Source organism: Malaclemys terrapin, chromosome 16 (assembly GCF_027887155.1).
Source record: "Malaclemys terrapin pileata isolate rMalTer1 chromosome 16, rMalTer1.hap1, whole genome shotgun sequence".
Classification (NCBI taxonomy): domain Eukaryota; kingdom Metazoa; phylum Chordata; order Testudines; family Emydidae; genus Malaclemys; species Malaclemys terrapin.
Window position 1 is genome coordinate 1,476,232 of NC_071520.1, and position 23,682 is coordinate 1,499,913.

Here is a 23,682-nt window from a genome sequence, read left to right on the forward strand (position 1 = left end):
ACAGGAGTACTTGTGGCACCTTAGAGACTAACAAATTTATTAGAGCATAAGCTTTCGTGGGCTACAGCCCACTTCTTCGGATGCATCCCACGAAAGCTTATGCTTTAAAAAAATTGTTAGTCTCTAAGGTGCCACAAGTACTCCTGTTCTTTTTGTTCTCTTTAATGTTTCCCAGCTTAGATCTTTGAATTAAAAAAAATTAGAGTGATTATAATTAAAATCCTATTATAGTACTAAATAATGAGTGCTTTCCTTGAATCTATTTTTCACTTAAATTATCTTGTTAATGCTCTCACAAGTTTGCAGGAAATACAGACAGTGAATACAGACAGTGAATGTGAAAGGTTCATGGCAGCAAATGAAGAACCAGGAGAAACTGTTAGAGGAAAGAGCGTTGAAATGCTGCAGTGTTCTGGGGAAGATTCACAGTCAGAAGACCCCTCAATTATTGTCACTGGAGGTCAGTTATACCATGGAAATGATGGGCTGGGTCTCCAGGGTGAGGATATTAGGCATGTGGTAAGTTCATGGAGCAACACTAGTGCCTTTCAAAGGAAAGTCAGGCTGCTACACACTTCTGGGGTTAGATAGCATGTTACAATAGCAGTTTTAGTAAATCAGGAGAAAGCTGAAATATTGCAGGATGCACAGATGAGACTAACCAAGCCCACCTGACAGTAATACACTCTAATATTAAAACAAAGGATCCAATTTTGATCCCAGTCTCATTTGCTATCTCCATTTTAGAATTAATGAGTCAGTAACTTCCTTTTGCTCAAGCTATATGAAGTGAAAAATATAACTGTAGCATGTTTACAAAGAGAAGGCTGTGGAAGAACAAACACCTGCTTAATTCAGTCTAGAAAATATCAGGGGAAGAATGAGAGTTAGACACAAATATATAATTTAAGACTCAAATGCCCACTTACTTTCCTGGGTCTGGCATCTGTGTGCAGAGCAAGCGCAGCGACTGAAAGCTCTTCCGGATAGAATGGATGTTTGCCATCCCCATGAACACCACTTCACAATTTGGATAATACTCTGTAGAAAATTATAAAAACCAAGAGGAGGAATTAAAAACAACATGAATATTAAGTTAAAAAAGCAGCTTTTCTATAAAAACAAACTGCTGCAGTTGTGGACTGATGAAATAGTGGTGTTTAACACAATCCCTGTAGACAAAAATTTGTGCTTGGACTTCAGCTGGTATTCCAGACATTACAACAAATGGTGGAAAAACTGAAAGTACTGGTAACTATTGTGACAATATAAAGAAAATACATGTGCTTGTTTCTCTACTGAATTTATGATGGAGATCTAAGTCACTGTGCAGACTTATGAATCTTCCTTGCTGTCTGCTATTAGGTGAAACAACAGGTTAATACATTATCTTTTCACCTCTGCAGAACTGGTTTCCAAACTGACTTACACCATAACAGAACTAGCACACAATTTGGTGTATGTCTGGCAATGTCTATTAAGCAGAGGGCCAGGGCCAGGATAGTAGCGGTGTTCAGGTCCAGAGAGACGTCTATTGGCAAAAGGTTGTTTGTTTTTTTACTGTTCCATTTCATACCACAAGAAGCAGTGCACAGACAGCTCCCCATAGGGGTAGTGGTATTACACTGCTAGAAGTTATACAATGCCCTAAAAAGACTGAGCAATCTGAAAATGACTGTCAATTCATGATTGTCCTTAAACCTTAAAATTAAAGATGATTTATTTCTCCTTACCTCTTGGAAAGACCAAAGAGGTTATTTACTTCATCCCATCTACTCTGTGGAAGTGACAAGTGTAACTCAGATGAGAAATACTCAAGGCTGCAGTAGACAGAGAATGGAAGGGACTATTTCTGCAAGTCCTAAGAAGCTTTCCTCTGGACAAACCTGTAGTCTATACTCAAACTATTCACCCTAGATGGGTTGGCAGAATCAGTGCAGATACCCATAGGAAGTGCTCAGGCTCAGCATGTTTCAGGATCATGCCCTTTAGATGACCATCCTTAAGTTTATCTTACTTCTGTACTATGCATCTGACCAGTTGATTGGCAGATTAAATAAACTGCCTTATATGAAATACACTCTATGTCCTGAGGGAATGGACTTTAAATAATATCAGGCTGCAGTTCTATCAGGTTTGGCCTACTAGTATGGTCTTCTTCCTGGACCACAGGCACATCTGACACACACACAGAGGACTTTAACAGATGCCTCCAACTTTGTGCTTGCATCTGTAGACCACATAAATTGGATCCCAGAGCTCCTGGAGATCTATCCTTTAGCTCACACAGCCTGGATGATTTGGTGCAATTTGCAAGCCAGTAAATATTGCGTGCAACTCTTTGACTTTATACTCTTTTATTCTGCTACAAACTGAGGAGAGAGATCCACAAAATTCAACAGGGTTAATTGCTGATCCGAACGTAAATAGTATTGTACGCATATCCCAGATCTTTCAGGCTAAACTTTAGAACCAGATGGTGCCATTTAGCCAGTGATCTACATTGGGAATAGTGTGGAGCAGTACTGCCCCATGTGGAGCTCCAGGAGGCACCATCTTTCACTCCCCACCAAATGCCCTGATGTGGAGGAGAGTGCACAGGATGAACCATTTCCTGTAATGTGCCCTCCCTGCACCCTGCCATGCCTTGCTAGCTCCAAAGGCAGTGCGGAGGGCCCCTCTTCTTCAGGGACCTCTTTAGGAAGGATTGCATCCTATGAGTGCATGGAGCGCACAATCCCTAGCCCTTGCGTAGAGCAGGGAAGAAGGCATCTTTCCTCTACCACCTCTAATCACCATGCTAAAGCCAGGGATAATGTGGCCCTTTCTGAGCCATGAAGACAATATCCAAAATATTTTTTTAAAGTCATCACTATTTGAAGATGAAGCATATGGTCTGTGAAAGGCCAACAAACTGCTCCTTACAAAGGCTGTTACACTTAATGGTTGTATTCTGACTTCATCTCCAGAATGTACTGTTGGATTGACTGTATTTTATTAAAAATGTGACCAAGATGTGGGTATCAAATTTAATGAAGCTAACATAGCTGTCTGGAAATTCCCTACAAACTGTTCAAGCATCCTCATCTTGAAACTCAAGGTAAGTTGCTGTACTGCATTGTGCTTTCCATTTAGACATTTCATTCCATTAATCATGAGTTCCTTTATACTTTTTGGAAGCTATATGGACATTTAAGCTTCCTCTCTCACCACCAGCAGCTATGCCCCAAAGTGCAGCTATTCTGGTCAAAGATCTCAGAGGGCCACCTTAGATATTACTGAAATAGCTTTGCCTTTCCTACCTGTAATTTTCCTGTCTGGTATTCTCCCATATTCTCCAATGATGGAATTTAACCAGGATGTATTCCCATCTGCTAATGGTCATCAAAAAGCTTCCTGCTCATACTACCCACAATTCACAAATGGTGACAAAGAACATGGAACGTAATAATCCTTGGTAAACTTCACAAATGCAGGATAAATAAGTATTTTAATTACATTTATATATGGGAGCTGTTCCAGAAATACTAAGAGTGCTGTGTCTCTGCAAAAAAGTTTCCCCATGTATAACAATCCTGCAACACTATTACCCACTATGGTTTATTGAGTTTTGTTTTGGGTTTTCTCTTGTATTTTTATAGTTAATCTATACATTAATCTTTAGTGTGTTTTTATATTGCATGTAAGTTTAAATATATGATTCAGTGAAGAAAGACTATTCAACATACTGTACATAGTTCAGTGTTAATTGTATATTGTTACTGATTTAGTCTTACACTTTGAAGCACAGCATCAACTGGCAACTAACTCTGTCCCTTTCAAGTAAGTACAGGCTGACTACATTGAGTTTTCATGATCACTGATAGTTATATTGATACAAACTTTCATGCAATGCATTATACCAGTGTAAAAAGTTTTGGCTTGCAGCCATGTGACTGTAAAGGCTTGCAACACTGTTGTAACTACACTTCCTGGTGCAAAACCCCTTGCTGTAGACGAGCCCCATGTCCCTTTAAATGTGTATCTGTCCTTTTGACTACCTTCATATAATCATAGAATCATAGAATATCAGGGTTGGAAGGGACCTCAGGAGGTCATCTAGTCCAACCCCCTGCTCAAAGCATGATCAATCCCCAACTAAATCATCCCAGCCAGAGCTTTGTCAAGCTGACCTATAAACTGATATGAAAGTGATATAAACACTACTTACCTGGGCACTCACAGCCGCCACCTTTGGCTCTGTTAGCCACAGCAGCTGCATAAGAACGTGCATCCAAGATCAAAAGCTTCTGAGGCTGGATGGCCAAACTTTCTGCTCCTGAAGCATTAGAAATTGAGGAATCTGTGGAAAGAAAAAGGATAACCAAAGAGTAATTAAACAAATACTTTTGACACTATCTGCAACAACGTCATACAGGAACCACAATGTGCATGCACTGTGCACAGAGGAATCCTACACACTCTATGAACACACAGTCACTCCCACATATCTTATACTATACACAGGAGATCACACTCACATACAAAGCTCTAGCCATTTCAGAAATGGATGGGCTGATGAACTCACCAAATTCCACATCAGAGAGGTCCCCTCCATTGGAGAAGTCTCTGGAACAGTTTCCATTCATTAATTTGCTGCTTTTGGACTTAGCGTCTGAGGCACATGCTTTGGCCACTGACTGGACAAGATGTTCGTCATCTGCATTTCTCCAGCCCCACCAGCTGACCTCGGGCTGTCCACAACGGGAAATTACTGCCCCATTACACTGGTGCCTACACAGGAAAGAGTAAGAACAGCTAACTATACCCATCACATTAGTGCCCCAAATAAAAGAATCAGTAGAAACTAAACCACATAGAACATTAGAAATTAACTAGCTCACTGCAGAGTTTTACATCATATCAGTGTTTTAGAGGCACATATACCCTACAGGTTTATATAGAAGCCAAGGATGCTCCATAGGAACGTGTTCCACACTTGTAAGATAGTTGAGTCAATTGCTGTAATATGAAAGGATTAAATATGACAGTCAAACATAAGTCACTCTTGATGCCCAGGGATATGACTACACTGCAGTTAGACACCCGCAGCTAGCCTGTGCCAGCTGACTCGGACTCACAGGGCTTTGACTACACGACTGTTTAACTGCAGTGTAGATGTTCGGGCTCAGGCTTCAGCCCGAGCACAGAGACCATCCCAAGCCCAGACTTCTACACTGCAATTAAACAGCTCTGCAGCCCGAGCCCCATGAATCTGAGTCAGCTGGTGCAGGCCAGCTGCAGGTTTTTAATTGCAGTGTAGACATACCCCAGATCTCAGAAGGGGGGTGAACCTTGGTGTGCCTGCTGTATGATTATGCCTAAGCATAACTTGAAGACTTATTTCTGTGCATGGACAGTGTCCTCTTGTGAGTCCTCACTGTGCCCTGGGTGTTCTTGTAAAGACATACAGATTCTGCATTGGTTCTGTACTGCAAGTATTATTGCACTGGCAAAAGGAAAATAGCTCATTTCCCACCTTTTCACAAGGGATGTTAAATATCTATAGCTTGGCTTTTTCTGAAGCTTGTTATATGCGCCTTGTTTGAAAATATTGACTAAGGGTATGTCTACATTGCATTAAAACACCTGTGGCTGGCCCAGGTGAGCTGACCCAGGCTCCCATGTCAGCTGATACTGGCCAGCTGCAGGTGTTTTATTGCAGTATAGACATACCCTCCACATTCCTGTCAGTGAAGAGAAATGCTTCTGAGTAATTATAAGAGAAACTAGATTGGAGACTATAAAAGCACAAGGGGAATTTTCCGTCTTATATTCTTCCCTGCCCTATCTCTCCCAGGACTACTCCCCTTTCTCAAGATTCCTTTATGACAGATACTACCGTTTCTCTAACAGACAGCAGGTGGAGGGGGTTCCCTTTACAGCCTCTCAACACTGATCACAATATGACAAGAGTTGTTTAAAAAGTAACACAGACATTTCCTGAATCTGGGGGCTTCTCGTACCAGGCTGGTGATGGTGCTGCAGAGACAAGATTTCCCTGTATTCAGTGTTGTGCTGCAACTAAACTTTTCACGTGCTTCATGAGGACAGATCAGTCACAAGAAAACAAGTGTCATTATGGAAAATTAAGAGCCTGAGTCTGTACACCTGTACTCATGTGATTAGTCCTTACTCACTCAAGCAGTTCCATTGACCTAAGTGGATGTATGTGCATGAGTAAGGACTCCTTGTGTGAGTAAGGGTTAGGAGGATCCTAGAACTGGATGTGTGCAAGATTTAGTTTGTAAGTAACAAAGCACCTCAGCAGTAAAATTTGCTACAGATGTCAATAATAAAATACTCTTTGTTACTGGGATATTTCTACTGCCTCTAAAATGCAAGTGATATAAACTATAAAAGCTCTGTGTATGCATAATGGTGCAGAGGACTAGAAAGTCAGGGAGAGAGGTGACACTATCAATATAGTATGTCATGTGACAGTGAGATCACCGAAGAAAGGAGTGATTGAAAGTGGCTGTTTATCTGGTGCTTATTGGGCAATGACAAACTCACAGTAAAATTAGTTTTGTTTATTTACAACAAAATTTCTCCAAGTCTATATAATCTTTGTAGATATGAACAACAGTTTACTTTAAAGTCTCAACTAATTTTCAATTTTATTACAAATAAAGCGAAGATTTTGATATAAAGGGAAGGCATCTGACCACCACAAACATGTTGTTTTTAAACAAGCTTCTGGAGAACCACTTCCACTGTCTGTATAAACAAAAAATTCAAAAGTGTTTTGTTTTTTTAAATATAATGACATTTGCCTTTTTGTTATTTTCTAAGTGCTGGTGCATCCTACTGCTGCCAATGGGATACATACTCTCACTTCCATCCATCAAAGGGTTTACATCTGGCTAGATAGTCTCTACAAAACTCTCCTTGAATTTCACTAATATTTTGCATTCAAAGGATCTCTATGCATGTTAACAAAGGAGGTTTAAGTATCATTACTACCATTTTGCAGATGGTGAACCCAAAGTAGAATTCAAGAACAGGACACGTCTTCTGACCACCAGTTTAGTATTATATCCACTGGATCACACTACTACTTATTTACACAGAGTTTATTTCTGTTTCATTTCAGGCAAATTGCAGATACACATTCCTTAAACAAGGTTCCCCTAAAGCAAGGCCACATATGCCAAGGAGCACTGTCAGAGCTAGAATCCACATTTGAAAAGCATGCATGCATCAACTCTAGTTTCATCTTCTTAAGGCACATTAAAGGAAGGTATTTTACCAATTTTCTTGCCAGAAACAAGCTTCACTTGAACCAACAGGTTTTTAATCCCCTCTAAATAGCAAATTGCATGAAACAGTAGGCCTATAAATGTTTTGAATCATTAGGCCAAATCTAAAGTAAACCTGCAGATCTATAATACCCTTCATCAGCAAGAAGCCCTACCTGAACTTGCAGGTCTGTAACCATTGCCCAGACCAACATTTCTCAAATGCACCCACCACAACCTCCTGGGCGGTGATGGGGGCAGGGAAGCAAAGCATCGGCCCCTCCCCCTCCCTCTTTGTTGCTCCTGGATGCGTAGCCCTGCACTGCCTCTGGAGAGAGTTGGGGCACAACACTGGAGGAGCAAGGTGAGTTCTTGACACACCTTGGAGGAAGCGGGGGTTGGGGGGCAGGCTCCAGTAGTGGGAATTCAGGAACCTGGCTCCGGCCCCAGGCTCGGACCGTGGGGCAGCGGGTACGGACACCCCTCTCCCCTGGCTCTGGCCACATGGCCCCGGCCTCCAGCTGCGGGGCTTCAGCCTCCGGCCCCTGGTTCCAGCTGCGTGGCATCAGGTGCTGGCTCCCAGCTCCAGTCCCGATCTCCGGCCGCGCAGTGGCAGGCGCTGGCCACAGGCATTGACCCCCCAGCCCAGCCGCACGGCAGCAGGCTCCAACCAAGCACGGGACTTTGGGCACTAACCCCTGGCTCTGGTTGCAGGGCAGCAGGTACTGACCCCCAGCCGCAGAGCTTCAGTCGGCTTCTGGCCCCCAGTTCTGGCCATGCCGTGGCAGGTGCTGGCCCCAGTTTCCAGCCACGTGGGCCTAGTGCTGATCCCCTGCTCCAGCTGCACAGCAGTAGGCGCCAACCCACAGCTCTGTCCCCAGGCTCCTGCCACATGGTGCCGACCCCTGGCCCTGGCCGCGCAGCAGCAGGTGCTGTTTCCAGCCACATAGCAGCAGGCACTGACTCCTGGCTCCAGCCACGCGCTCCTGGACTCCGGCACCCGGCTCCGGGCTCTGGCCGTGTGGCGGCAGGCACTAGCCCTGGGTGCTGACCCATAGCTTCAGCTGCCTGGCAGCAGGCTCTGATCCCTGGGTTCAGCCATGCAATTCCTGTCCCCAGCTCCGGGTTCTGGCTGTGGGCACTGAGCCTTGGCCCTGGCTGCATGGCCGCAGACACCAGGCCCTGGCTCTGGCCACGCAACAGTGGGGCTCATCATCCACCCCCATTGCCCCTGGCCCCCGCTGCCTCCCATGCCCTTGTATCCATCTCCCCCTCCCAGGACCCTGCTGCCTTCCTGGCCTCGCATTCACCCCTTCCCCCTCCATTACCCTGGGCTCCTGCTGCCTCCCCAGCCCTGCATCCATTCCCCCCCATTGCCCTGGGGCCCCCCTGTTCCGCACCCATTGCCTCTGGCCCCTGCAGCCTAACCGCTTCGGCCCTCACCATCCAGGTCTTAATGGGTCCTGGGGCTTGCTGAGAAAAGTGATATTAACAAACATGCAAGTATCACTTTTCACAGCAGACTTACTAGCTATCTGTGAAAAGTGATCCTTCTATGTTCGTTAATATCACTTATCACTTTCCATAGCCTCCCAGGTAGCTAGTAAATATGCTGTGATATTAACAAATATACAAATACCATTTTTCACAGCAAGCCCCAGGACCCACTAAGTCCTGGATGGGGGAGGGGAGGGAGCATTATTTTTGTTATTGACTCTGCCAAAGAACCCTACAAATATACATTACAATGATTTGGATGTGAATCTGTGCATATTTACTTTTTTTTTTTTTTTTCTAAAACTAAGTGTTTTAGGAAAAAAAGAACGGTTACTTACCTTCTGTAACTGTTGCTCTTCGAGATGTGTTGTTCACGTCCATTACACATTAGGCGTGCGTGCGCTGCGTGCACGGACGTCGGAAACTTTTTCCCTTAGCGGCTCCCGTCGGGCCGGCAGGGCCTCCTCCCTCCCGCCAGAGCGGCGCCCCGCTCTAGGGTATATATATCCCTGCCGACCCGACCCCTCCGGTTCCTTCTTGCCGGAGACTCCGACAGAGGGGAAGGAGGGTGGGAAATGTAATGGACGTGAACAACACATCTCGAAGAACAACAGTTACAGAAGGTAAGTAACCGTTCTTTCTTCTTCGAGTGATTGTTCACATCCATTACACATTAGGTGATTCCCAAGCTTACCATTGGAGGTGGGTAGGAGTCAAGGTACAACTGACTGTAGCACAGCCCGTCCAACCACCGCGTCCTCTCTGGTCTGATGGTGGATCGCGTAGTGGGCTGTGAATGTATGTACGGACGACCAGGTGGCCGCTTTACACCTGCGCCAAGAAGGCCGTCGAGGATGCTTGGGCCCTCGTCGAGTGGGCCCGCATCTCTGGGGCCGGAACGTTGGCGAGCTCATAACACGTGCATATACAATGCACAATCCAGGCCGATAAGCGCTGTGTCGAGATAGGCAGGCCTCTCATACGTTCCGCAATGGCAATAAACAGCTGAGGTGTTCTGCGGAACGACCTGGTCCGCTCCAGGTAAAACGCCAATGCCCTTCGAACATCGAGGGTATGTAGGCTGCGGTGATAAGGGTCCGTATGGGGTTTAGGGAAGAACACCGATAGACAAATGTCCTGTCCCATGTGAAACTGCGAGACCACTTTTGGGAGGAATTTGGGGTGCGGCCTCAGTTGCACCTTATCCTTATGAAAAACTGTATAAGGGGGTTCTGAAGTGAGGGCCCTCAATTCCGATACCCTCCTGGCCGATGTGATGGCCACAAGAAACGCCACCTTCCACAAGAGGTGCGTGAGGGAGCAAGTGGCTAGGGGTTCAAAGGGGGGCCCCATGAGCTTAGTTAGGACTAGGTTCAGACTCCACGCAGGGACTGGTGGGCGCGAGTAGGGAAACACCCTCTCCAGCCCCTTGAGGAATCAGGCTACTGTGGGGTTGGAGAACACTGACACTCCCAACTCCCCCGGATGGAATGCCGAAATGGCAGCCAAATGCACTTTAATGGAGGCGGGGGCAAGCCCCTGATGCTTGAGGTGCAGTAAGTAGTCCAGGATCGATGGAACTGAGGCCTGCAGAGGCTGTATGTGCTGAGGCTCGCACCAGTGGGAGAACCTCTTCCATTTGGCCAGGTAGGTCGCTCTTGTGGAGGGCTTCCTACTACTAAGGAGAATTTGCTGAACCTGGTGAGAGCACCTGTGTTCCGCATCGTTCAGCCAGAGAGATACCACGCCGTGAGATGTAGCGACGACAGGTTCGGGTGGAGCAGGCGACCCCTGTCTTGTGTGACTAGGTCGCGATGGAGGGGGAGGGTGATCGGGTCGGCTATGGACAATTCCAGCAGGGTCGTGAACCAATGCTGGCGTGGCCAGGCCGGGGCAATGAGTATAATTGTCGCCCTGTCCCTGCGGGTCTTGAGGAGGACCTTATGGATGAGCGGGAATGGAGGGAAGGCATACCTCAGGCTCCCTCCCCACGGAATTGTGAAGGCATCTGCCAGCGATCCCGGGCTGAGTTTCTGAAATGAGCAAAACTGAGGGAATTGACTGTTGTCCTTGGTGGCGAAAAGATCCACCCGGGGAAAACCCCACCTCCGGAAGATTGAATGCAGGACGTCCCATCTCAACGCCCATTCGTGCATTTGGTAGGATCGGCTGAGGCGGTCCGCTAACCCGTTTTGGATCCCTGGGAGATACGTTGCAATAAGATGGACCGCATGGGCTATACAGAAGTCCCATAATTGGAGTGCCTCGCGGCAGAGGGGAGAGGACCGGGACCCGCCCTGCTTGTTTATATAGAACATGGCGGTAGTGTTGTCCGTCAGGACTGCCACGCTGTGACCTTCTATGGTGGCGTGGAAGGTCTGACAGGCGAGGCGAACTGCTCTCAGCTCCTTTAGATTGATGTGAAGCAACCTGTCTTCCCTGGACCACAAGCCTTGGGTCCGCAGTTCCCCCAGGTGTGCCCCCCAACCCAGGTCCGATGCATCTGTTACTAACGTCAGAGTGGGCTGTGGGGCAGCGAAGGGGATCCCTTCGCAGACCTGCTGTTGATCGAGCCACCAGCGGAGCGAGCCCAACACCCGATCTGGGATCGTCACCACCAGATCCAAGGGGTCTCTGTTGGGGCGGTACGTTTGGGTGAACCACAACTGCAAGGGACAGAGCCATAGGCGGGCATGTCTGACTACATGTGTGCAGGCTGCCATGTGTCCCAGGAGCTGCATGCAACACCTTGCCGTTGTCGTGGGGAATTTCTGGACTTTGCTTACGGCCCTCTGAATTGTCAGGAACCGCGACTCTGGGAGGCTTGCCCGCGCGGTCACTGAGTCCAGGACTGCACCTATGAAGTCCAGTCTCTGTGTGGGAGCTAATGTGGACTTGGGCACGTTGACCAGGAGGCCGAGCCTGCCGAACATCTGTAAGGCCAGCGTCACGTGAGAGCGGACTTCGGCCTCCAACCTGCCCGCGAGGAGCCAGTCGTCCAAGTACGGGAACACGCGCATCCTTCTCTTCCGAAGGAAGGCCGCTACCACGGACATGCATTTCGTGAATACTCGTGGTGCTGATGCCAGGCCAAAAGGTAGGACCGTAAATTGGAAATGGCGCTGGCTGACGGTGAAGCGCAGGAACCGCCTGTGGGCCGGATTGATGGCGATGTGAAAATAGGCATCTTTCATATCGAAGGCAGCGTACCAATCCCCCGGATCCAGGGATGGGATAATAGTTCCAAGGGAGACCATGCGGAAGCGCGTTCTGACCAGAAACTTGTTTAGGTCGCGCAGGTCCAGGATAGGACGGAGGCCCCCTTTTGCCTTGGGAATCAGGAAGTACCTGGAGTAGAATCCTTTTCCCCTTAGGTCTGGTGGGACCTCTTCCACTGCTCCTACTGTGAGAAGGGTCTGTACCTCCTGCATGAGAAGTTGCTCGTGAGAGGGGTCCCTGAAGAGGGACGGGGAAGGGGGATGGCAGGGAGGGGGCGAGGAAAACTGTAGGGTATAGCCCGCCTTCACTGTGCGCAGGACCCAGCGGTCCGATGTTATGCGCGACCATGCCCAGTAGAAATGGGACAGGCGGTCCTTGAAACTTAGAGGAGGATCCGGCATGGAATGTGGTACGCTGTCCTCGAGCGTAACTTCAAGAGCCTGGTTTGTTCCCTGGCTGCGGCTTGCCCTGGCCGTGACCTTGGCCCTGGTTAGGCGTATTGTTACGTCTCCGCCTGTTATCCCTGCCACGACGGCGGTACGGTTTGTGCCGAGGGCGAGGGTGGTACTGCCTCTGTGGTGGTTGAGGCTTAAAGGGCTTGCGTTGTGTCACCAGGGTATGCATTCCTAATGACTTTAGGGTTGCACGCGAGTCCTTAAGGCTATGTAGCCTGGCGTCTGTTTGGTCGGAGAACAAGCCCGAACCTTCAAACGGGAGGTCCTGCAGGGTGGTCTGCACCTCTGGCGGAAGGCCCGAAGCCTGTAACCATGCCGAACGCCTCATCACTACCCCTGACGCGATTGTTCTAGCCGCTGCGTCGGCTGAATCGAGGGAGGCCTGCAATGAGGTCTTGGCCACCGCCATCCCTTCGTCCACCAGGGCTGTGAACTCAGGATGTGTGTCCGGACGTAGGGAGTCTTTGAACGTGGAGACTGATGCCCAAGAATTAAAATTGTGCCTATTTAGAATCGCCTGCTGATTAGCGAGCCTCAGCTGGAGGCTCCCAGACGAATAGACTTTCCTTCCGAACAAGTCCAATCGTTTTGCCTCCTTGCCCTTGGGCGCAGGGGCTTGCTGGCCATGACGCTCTCGCTCGTTGACAAGAAGAGGAAGTCAAACCCTCTAGATGGGGCGAAGTATTTTCTCTCCACCCCTCTTGCAGTTGGTGCACTGGAGGCCGGCGTTTGCCACACCGTCTTATAGTTGGACTGGACTGTCCGAATAATCGGGAGAGCGACTCTGGAGGGCCCCTCCGGGCTCAGGATGTCGACCATGAGGTCCTCCTGCTCTACAGTCTCCTCCGCTTGCAAGCCCAGATTGAGGGCTACCCGGCGAAGCAGGTCTTGGTGCGCCCAATGATCAATCGGGGGAGGGCCGGACACTGTCGTGCCCGCTACAGCCTCGTCCGGCGAGGAGGAAGAGGTCGGGGCCTTTTGCCCATCCTCACCTTCCTGCAACCCGTCATCGACCGGATGTTCCTCTGGGGCCTGTCCCATGGTGTGGGACTGGGACGGTACCGTGCTCAGTGCCGAGTCCAATCCCTCCCGCTCCTGCGGTCTAGAGACCGTTGCCTCCTTGTAAGAGGGCAGGCGGTACCGCGGGGAGCGGGATCGGTACCCTGATGGCCCGGATCCCGAGGTCCTAGATGGGGGCCCTTGCTGGTGGTAGGCCCAGGGTGTCCAGAACGGCCATTGGCTTGGTTGGCCCCATTGGGGATGGCCAGAGGCTTCGTAGTCCCTACTAGCCTGTGCCCTATGGGCATACCTGCCGTACCTGTCCAAGTCAGTCTCCACCACCACGGACGGTGATCTGGAAGGCCACGGCGGAACCGTAGAACGGTGCCGGTCCGGGTTTGGGGAGTAGTGCCTCCGCGACCAGGACCTGGAGCAGCGTCTCGCCAACCTGGACCTGGATCGGTACCGGTGACCATGGGACCGGGAACGACTACGGGTGGTCGGTCTCGGGGAACGTACCGCCGACGCATCCCGGTGCTGACTCGTGTATGGCTGCTGAGTCGGTGCCGACCGCTTGCTGAGGCCCGACTGCTGCGGCGCTTTCTGCGCGGAGGGCAACCGGGAGTCCACCGAGGCGGAGCTTGACCGGGACCGGTGCCTTGAACGGTGCCGAGATGGCGACCGTGATGGGCGCACCATCGCCGGCTTGCCTCTGTGTGGCAGTCTCGGCGGAGCGTCCTCAGTTTGTGGAGGGCCCTCAACGGACAATGCAATGAGGTCCTTTGCTGCCTCAAATGTGTCCGGAGTGGAGGGCTGTTCCAAGAGCTCCTCCAGCCCTTCTTCCTCACTTGACACGCCTATCCCGGGGCTCGACGGGCCTTTCGGCGCCAGAGCCATGCTGGCCTTAGGCGCACTCGAGGTCTTCACCAGCACTGCCCTCTTATGCGGGGAGCGTCCTCGGGCCTTGGGTTGGTCCTTCGATTTTGCCGGCGAGGACGACCGGTGCCGTACATGCCCCCGTTGGGTCGGTGCCGTGGGCTTTGAGTGACCTGCTGGCGCCGGTTCCCGCACCGATGCCGGGGCGCTCCGCACTGAGGCAGACGGTGCCGCCAAAGTGGAGGGCTGTAACGCCGTCTCCATGAGCAGCTGCTTGAGGCGAAAGTCTCTTTCTTTCTTAGTTCTGGGCTTGAAGGCCTTGCAGATCTTGCAGCGCTCTTTCTGGTGAGCTTCCCCCAGGCAGCGGAGACACGAGTCGTGGGGGTCGCTCAATGGCATAGGCTTGCGGCACATGGCACAAGCCTTGAAGCCTTGGGCGTGCGGCATGCCCCGCCGCCCAGGGCCGGTGCCGGGGTTGACCAAGCAACCACAGCAGGAACTTTAAGTACCTAATGAGCTGTTAACTACTAAGCTTAACACTAACTACTAATAACTGATAACTGTTGCAGATAACACTAATGACTATGCTAAGGGACACTCTCAGACGAGAGACAGAGTTGTTCCAACGCCGCCACGGACGGTAAGAAGGAACTGGAGGGGTCGGGTCGGCAGGGATATATATACCCTAGAGCGGGGCGCCGCTCTGGCGGGAGGGAGGGGGCCCTGCCGGCCCGACGGGAGCCGCTAAGGGAAAAAGTTTCCGACGTCCGTGCACGCGGCGCGCACACACCTAATGTGTAATGGACATGAACAATCACTCGAAGAAGAATTGTCAGTGCGGCCACCAGTGAGAGTTGGTGGGTGCACTCTGAGGCCACCAAAAAATTTGTTGTGAGAACTCCTGGCCTAGACCTCAACTTTCTTAGGGTATGTCCACTCTGCAATTAAAAATCTGCAGCTGGGCTGTGCCAGATGACTCAGGCTCATGGGGCTTCTATTCCGGGCTGTTTAATTGCGGTGTAGACACTCGGGGCGGCTCAGGCTGGAGCCCAGGTTCTAGGGCACTGCGAGGTGGGAGGGTCCCAGAGCTCACTGCAGCCTGAGTGTCTACACTATAATCAGTAGAGGGATAGCTCAGTGGTTTGAGCATTGGCCTGCTAAACCCAGGGTTGTGAATTCAATCGTTGAGGGGGCCATTTAGGGATCTGGGGAAAAATCAGTATTTGGTCCTGCTAGTGAAGGCAGGGGGCTGGACTTGATGACCTTTCAAGGTCCCTTCCAGTTCTAGGAGATAGGATATCTCTATTAATTTATTTTTTATTAGGGGGCTGGAGCACATGACTTGTGAGGAGAGGCTGAATGCGTTACCTAGGGAGGTGGTGGAGTCTCCTTCCTTGGAGGTTTTTAAGGCTCGGCTTAACAAAGCCCTGGCTGGGATGATTCAGTTGGTGTTGGTCCTGCTTTGAGCAGGGGGTTGGACTAGATGACCTCTTGAGGTCCCTTCCAACCCTGATATTCTATGATTCTATGATTCAAACAGTCCCTTAGCCCGAGCCCTGTGAGCCCGAGTCAGCTGTCCTGGGCCGGCCGTGGATGTCTAACTACAGTGAACACATACCCTGAGACATGTTCAGGCAGATGAAATGAACTTGTTTAAAATGTGTTCCCAGGGTTATTAAATTTGTGTCAACTAGTTGTTACAGGTAACAAACACTGTAGTGTCCCTACTAGACCAAACCAGGAGCTGGCACAGGCTGCTTCATGCTAAATGTTTAGAAACTCTGACAACCTGTTTAGGCCTCACATTTGCCATATCCTAAGATTGTAATATATTCTGGGAGAAGTGGAGGCACACTGCACTTTAAAATTGTATCTTGATAGCTCTTTCTGTAATTAGTTCAAATAACATTCATATATTGAAAGGAAAAAACAGCAACCATTACTAGAAACAAAGCAGAGACCATTGGAATGGAGCCAGATTTACAACAGGTACCACCCACATGCAGGGAGAAAACATGTTTCCATTATAATCAGGAATCCTAGTTTTATGTGATAAAAACCACCCCAAATTCTCTGATAAAAAACCATAAAAATCCATGTTTTTCTGTGATTAAAATAAAATGCTGAACTTTAAGTTTCCCTAGCCACAATATATATAGGCATCTGTTGAACATGTGGTTTTACTGATATACAGTAACTCCTCGCTTAACGTCGTAGTTATGTTCCTGAAAAATGCGAAACGATGTTAATCGAATCCAATTTCCCCATAAGAATTAATGTAAACAGGGGGGGTTAGATTCCAGGGAAATTTTTTTCGCCAGACAAAAGACTATTCTGTGAAACTTAGTTGAGGTGGTGGAATCAGAGGGTGGGATATTTCCCAGGGAATATCTTACTGCTAAATGATGAACTAGCACTCGACTGAGCCCTCCAGGGTTAACACATTGTTGTTAATGTAGCCTCACACTCTACAAGGCAACACGAATGGAGGGAGGAGACACAGCATGGCAGAGAGAGAGAGAGAGAGAGAGTGTGTGTGTGTGTGGGGGGGGGGGGGGGTGCGCATTGCCCCTTTAAGTATGCTGACCCCACTCTAACTACATTGCCTTTTTAGGTAGATCAGCAAGTTGAGACAGCAGTTGCTGCCAAAGCGTGTCCCTCCCCACCCGCTTTGTGGAGGTGGGGTACAGGAGCAGGGGAAGGGGGACACCCTGACATTAGCATCCTTCTTTCACCCCTCTCTGCACAGCAAGCAGGAGGCTCCTGGGAGCAGCTCCAGGCCAGAGGGCAGGAGCAGCACAGGGCAGTGAGGGGAGGGACAGCTGAACTGCCGGCAGTTCATAGCCTGCTGGGCGGCTGCCACACAGGGAACTTAGGGAGCTAATAGGGGGACTGCCGGCCCACCCTGGTTCGAAGCCCCCAGCAGCTAGTTTAGGGCTACCATATGTCCGGATTTCCCCGGACATGTCTGGCTTTTCAGTCTATAAATAGCCGTCCGGGGGGGGATTTTAAAAAATCTAAAAATGTCTGGGATTTCCCCCCGGTCGGCTATTTATAGACAGAAAAGCGGCGGCCAAGCGCCACTGGGCACCCAAAGCCCCTTCCCGGCTCCTCCCATCCCCTGCAGCCTTACCACGCTGTCCAGCCCCGCAGCTGTCTTCCCTCTCCTCCACTCCCCTGAACGCTCCGCCCACCTGCTCCTCCCCCTCCCCTGCTTCCCGCCAATCAGAGCTTCGCGGGAAGTCTGAAAAGAAGCAGGGGCAAGCGGGAGGCAGCAGTAGGTAAGCTGGGGCGGGGGGGGGGGGGGGAGCGTGAAGAGGAGAGCTCCGGGGAGGCGCGGCCCTGGCCGCGCGGCTCCCTCCGGCCCGAGCTGCGACCGGCGGCCCCAGCAGCTGCGGCCCGGCTTGGGCCCCAGGGCGGCGGCCCCAGTTCTGGCCCCAGGCGGCAGCCCCGGCACCAGCCAAGCACCCCGGTCCGGCCTGGCTCGGGCCCCAGCAGCACCAGCCCAGCACCGGCCGAGCACCCCAGGCACCAGCCCGGCTCGGGCCCCAGCAGCGAAATCGGCCCAGCTCGGGCCCCAGCCCCGGCCAAGCACCTCCAGTCCGGCCCCAAGCCCCGCAACCCCGGCCGGAGCTCCAGCCAGAGCACAGCCCTATTCCTAGGCTCTTTAAAGCCGGCCCTGGTCAGGGGACAGGGAGGGGGGGTTGGATGGGTTGGGAGTTTGGGGGGTCTGTCGGGGGGTAGAGACAGTCAGGGATAGGGAGCAGGGGGGGTTGTGGGTCTGGGGTTCTGGGGGGGCTGTCAGGGGGGTAGGGGTGTGGAGAGGGGTTGAGGCAGGCAGGTAGCAGAGGGGATTGGATGGGTCGGGACTTCTGGGAGTCCTGTCAGGGGGCGGGGAGCAGTTGGATAGGGCATGGGAGTCCCCGGGGGTCTGTCTGGGGGCGGGGGTGTGAATATGGGGTGTGGGTGTGGATAAGGGTCGGGGCAGTCAGGGGACAGGTAGGGTCGTAGGGGGGCAGTGAGGGTGGGATGTTCTCAGGAGGGGGCAGTCAGGGGACAAGCACGGCGGCTTAGATGGGGGTGGAGTCCTAGGGGGCAGTTAGTGGCAGGGGTCCCAGGAGGGGGCAGTCAGGGGACAAGGAACGGGGGGGGTTGGGCAATCAGGGGGTGGGAAGTGGGAGGGAGTGGATGGGGGCGGGGCAGGGGTGGGTCTAGAGCGGGGCTCCTCTCCCCCAGTGTCCTCTTTTTTTGCTTGTGGAAATATGGTAACCCTAAGCTAGTTCCAATGGGCTGCTCTTTCTGTAAGCAGTGAACAAAGCAGGAGGCTGCCAAACAACGTTAGAAGGGACCATTGTGCAACTTTAAATAAGCATGTTCTCTAATTGATCGGCAACGTAACAACTAAACATTAACTGGGATGACGTTAAGTGAGGGGTTACTGTAAGAGACTGCGCGGAGGAGGAGAGTACCCTGCTGGGAGTGGGCTGCGCGCTCTGTCTGCCCCAGACGGTACCAGGTCTGCAGCAAGCCCGGCAGGGCAGCCTGCATCCTTCCCTCCCCGCCAACCGGAGCAGCGTGGAGCCCTGCCGGCAGGCAGCACGGTGGTCGGGGCCGCATGGCGAGCACCCCGCTGAAGCCCTGGCCACCCCCCTTCTCTCTCTCCCCCCGTTCCCGCTCCCTCCCCCCCGCTAGCCGGGGCACGTCTGCAGTGCAGGGAGTGCGCCTGCACCCTTGCTTCAGCTGCCCTGCAGGTTTTTTTTTTTTTTTTTTTTTGCTTGGAGCAGCAAAAAAGCCAGAGCCGGCCCTGCCTGGACTTCAGAAAAGCAGACTTGGACTCCCGCAGGGAACTGATGGGCAGGATCCCCTGGGAGGCTAATATGAGGGAGAAAGGAGTCCAGGAGAGCTGGCTGCATTTTAAGGAAGCCTTACTGAGGCGCAGGAACAAACCATCCTGGTGTGCAGAAAGAATAGCAAATATGGCAGGTGAACAGCTTGGCTTAACAGAGAAATCTTCGGTGAGCTTAAACACAAAAGGAAGCTTACAAGAAGTGGAAACTTGGGACAGATGACTAGGGAGGAGTATAAAAATATTGCTCCAGCATGCAGGGGTGTAATCAGGAAGCACAACTGGAGTTGCAGCTAGCAAGGGATCTGAAGGGTAACAAGAAGGTTTCTACAGGTATGTTAGCAACAAGAAGGTGGTCAGGGAAAGTATGGGACTCTTACTGAATGAAGGAGGCAGCCTAGTGACAGATGATGTGGAAAAAGCTGAAGTACTCAATGCTTTTTTTGCCTCAGTCTTCACAGACAAGGTCAGCTCACAGACTGTTGCATGGGGCAGCACAGTATGTGGAGGAGGTGAGCAGCCCTCAGTGGTGAAAGAACAAGTTAAGGACTATTTAGAAAAGCTGGACATGCACAAGTCCATGGGGCCGGATGCACTGCATCCGAGGGTGCTGAGGGAGTTGGCTGATGTGATTGCAGAGCTACTGGCCATTATCTTTGAAAACTCGTGGCAATCGTGGGAAGCCCAGGATGACTGGCAAAAGGCAAATATAGTGCCCATCTTTAAATAAGGGAAGGAGGAGAATCCGGGGAACTACAGGCCAGTCAGCCCCACTTCTGACCCTGGAAAAATCATGGAGCAGATCCTCAAGGAATCCATTTTGAAGCACTTGGAGGAGAGGAAGGTGATCAGGGACAGTCAACATGGATTCACCAAGGGCAAGTCATGCCTGACCAACCTGATTGCCTTCTATGATGAGATAACTGGCTCTGTGGATATGGGGAAAGCAGTGGATGTGATATAACTTGACTTTAGCAAAGCTTTTGATACGGTCTCCCACAGTATTCTTGCCAGCAAGTTAAAAAAGTATGGATTGGATAAATGGACTATAAGGTGGATAGAAAACTGGCTAGATTGTCGGGCTCAATGGGTAGTGATCAACGACTCTATGTCTAGTTGGCAGCCGGTATCAAGAGGAATGCCCTAGGGGTCGGTGCTGGGGCTGGTTTTGTTCAACATCTTTATTAATGATCACAGAATCATAGAATATCAGGGTTGAAAGGGACCTCAGGAGGTCATCTAGTCTAACCCCCTGCTCAAAGCAGGACCAATCCCCAATTAAATCATCCCAGCTAGGGCTTTGTCAAGTCTGACCTTAAAAACCTCTAAGGAAGGAAATTCCACCACCTCCCTAGGTAACCCATTCCAGTATTTCACCACCCTTCTAGTGAAAAAGTTTTTCCTAATATCCAACCTAAACCTCCCCCACTGCAACTTGAGACCATTACTCCTTGTTCTGTCATCTGATACCACTGAGAACAGTCTAGATCCATCCTCTTTGGAACCCCCTTTCAGATAGTTGAAAGCAACTATCAAGTCCCTCCTCATTCTTCTCTTCTGCAGACTAAACAATCCCAGTTCCCTCTGCTCTCCTCATAAGTCATGTGCTCCAGCCTCCTAATTATTTTTGTTGCCCTCTGCTGGACTCCTTCCAATTTTTCCACACCCTTCTTGTAGTGTAGGGCCCAAAACTGGACACAGTACTCCAGATGAGGCCTCACCAATGCCGAATAGAGGGGAACCATCATGTCCCTCAATCTGCTGGCAGTGCCCCTAATTATACAGTCCAAATTGCCGTTAGCCTTCTTGGCCACAAGGGCACACTCTTGACTTATATCCAGCTTCTCGTCCACTGTAATCCCCAGGTCCTTTTCTGCTTATCATCTTCTTACCATATTTTTGAACAATAAAAAAAAATAAAAAATGAAAAACATTTTTTAATGTATGTGAAGAATCTAATTCTACCATTTAAGAGATAAGCTAATTCACCTTCCTCTATGTGGCCTCAGATTTCATCATTATACATATATGGGAAAATTTTTCGTGTGTTCATCAACAATCCTGCTTTTTTATCTGTGACTGAGTTCTTGCCTCACTGTGTATCATCACTAGTATTAAAGAATCTGTAGGCTGAAGGGTGGGCTCATTAACAAATGTAAAACTCTAATACTACTGACGAGTTTGCACAGATGTAACTGACTCCCCTGTAACTGGAAATTACCAAACAGTTCTGTGGGTGATGTACAAAAAGGAATCCAAGCCAGCTCATGCCCACCTAACTGTCTGCTGTCCACAGAAATAAAAAGTAGTAAACAACTAGATTTGTCACTAAAATCTGACCGATTCACACAGGGAACACATCTGAATAAGATGATGCCATTTTTACAGTCAGTTTTCAAAGAGCTGAACCATCCACTAGTGGAAAGAGAACAAAAATTATTTAATTTTAACTTCCTACCCTTCTGGAGCCTAACCAATATGCAGCCCTCCAAACAGGGACTTGATAATAGTCACTCATTAGGTTATCTTCCTCCTCATGTCAGAGCAACCTCTTTGAGCACAATAAACCCACTAGGTGCCTTCTTCTATCTTGACTTTAGCAAAGTTTTGATAAATAACTGCTACAACTAACAACCTAACAAATCATTATTGCAATCCACTCCCCACATAATTTAGCAAGTACAGGATCTGTCCAATTTCGAAGTACCCCTGTTTCCTGCAACAGTAAAAATCATGCTACTTGTATAGGTGGTGACCTTGGAGAATGTGAAATGGACAAAAGACTATTCAGTATCTCTCCCTCCCAGATAGGTTCCCATGGTTTTAGGAAAACAAGTATGTGGGGAGGGGATGAAACCCTTTAAACTATCTCAGTATTTGCTCCCAGAATGCATGCTGTTTGGCTCTGATTGTTTATTGATTTTCTGACCCCCAAAGAAGCAAATTGTACAAAGTATGTTGAGGGCTAGATTTTCAAAGGTGCTCAGCACCGAACAGCTTCCATTTAGGCACTTCAGTAAGTATCTAGATTTCTAAAAGTGCTCAGCACTTGAGAATAATGGGAGCTGCTGGGTGCAGAGCACTTGGGAAATCTGGCCTCTTCATTTAAGTGCTTTACAAGAAAAGAAAATGAACAGTTCCCCCCCCCCCCCTTCCACACACACAATCCTATGGTATAAGGGAGTATTTGAGATCAGTTATTAGAAGGATTTTAATAATCATTATTACTTTTGATGAGGGAAAACCAAAGGGGTGGAGATGTATCTTTAAGTCTGACTTGAAGGCAATGAGATTAGTGGTCATAAAAACATCTCTAACCATCTAAAGCAGTGGTTTTCAACCTGTGGTTCGTGGACCACTGAGGGTCTGCAGACAAAGATTTCCAAAGGGAGCTGCACCTCCATTCAAAATTTTTTAGGGGTCCGCAAATGAAAAAAGATTGAAAACCATTGGTCGAAAGAAAAGCCCCATCAGTGGGGTTCCGTTTCTCTCTTTTCTAAAGCTAAGAAAAAGGCTACTGCTACCCCTATCATTGGTTGATTATGCGCTACTGGGGTATTCAAACAATGATTCATTAAATCCCTTCAAAATCTGTCACTAAATCTCAAGAGGCCTTTTGTATTATATAGAGGAGAAAAAACAAACATGAGAAAGCTTTATCCACTGGGCTTAATTTTAAAAATAAAATACTGAGTGGTCACACAGACAGATTCTATGAAGGTGTAGAATACGAAAGGGTGTGGGGACCAGATTATGCGTAGTTTTCATGCAGGTATATAGGAGGGGAGAAGCCTTTTCTTCCTGTTGTACTCTTTATGCATGGGCCAACCTCAGTTTGAGTCCCTGTGTTCTCCTAAGTGAACAATCGATCTCTGTTGGTGCCCCTGAATTGCAAGGCACCTCAAAAAAGGCAGGGGGGAGGAGGTGTGGGGGCAGATACTTGGCTATTTTCCCATACATAGATGCTGCATTCTCCTAAGTGGTAGTGAAATAAGTATGCTTTCCTTGCACACCTCTGCAATGTTTCCTACACTGCCTGCTGTGACACACTTATGTGAAAGGCACAATCTAATTCTAAATGTATTCTGGGTTCAAGCCTGTATATAAAACCATAATAAAGTAGATATACCACATTTTATTTAGGGACTTTTCATCCTAAAAATCAAATGAGTAAGGTCTTAAAAGTTAGTCTGTGCTGTAAAGGATATATTTGTTCTCAGAACAGTATATGGGATGAGGCCCCTGAAATGTACATGGAGCATATAACTACTTTCTTACTTGAAAAAAAGGAGGAAATGTAAGACGACTCAGAGGCTAATGTGTGATTCCTTGAATGAACTTGTTTCCCTTTCATGAGACAGTAAATCTCAAACTAGGAATGATCTCATGGGCTAATTTTTTTAAAAGTAAATACTGGTAAACTCAGAGATAGGGCACATGAAGATTTCTGTATGCTTTGCTGATCTGTAAATGTAGCTGTCTGTATGAAAAGCAGCTGTTTAGTTTCCCT

The 23,682-nt window shown here is 49.3% G+C and overlaps 1 protein-coding gene across 9 annotated transcripts in view; it reads right to left on the reverse strand.

Moving 5' to 3' along the window:
* The window catches only part of MTMR3 (myotubularin related protein 3), a 208,135-nt gene that overhangs the window by 19,872 nt on the left and 164,581 nt on the right, over positions 1-23,682 (reverse strand). For all 9 annotated transcript variants that reach the window (XM_054006287.1, XM_054006285.1, XM_054006286.1 and 6 more), the window contains 3 exons: positions 4,568-4,773; positions 4,211-4,342; positions 930-1,041 (listed from right to left, as the gene is read on the reverse strand). In XM_054006287.1, coding sequence (XP_053862262.1) covers positions 930-1,041; positions 4,211-4,342; positions 4,568-4,773 — 450 coding nt within the window. The remainder of the gene's footprint in view (positions 1-929; positions 1,042-4,210; positions 4,343-4,567; positions 4,774-23,682) is intronic.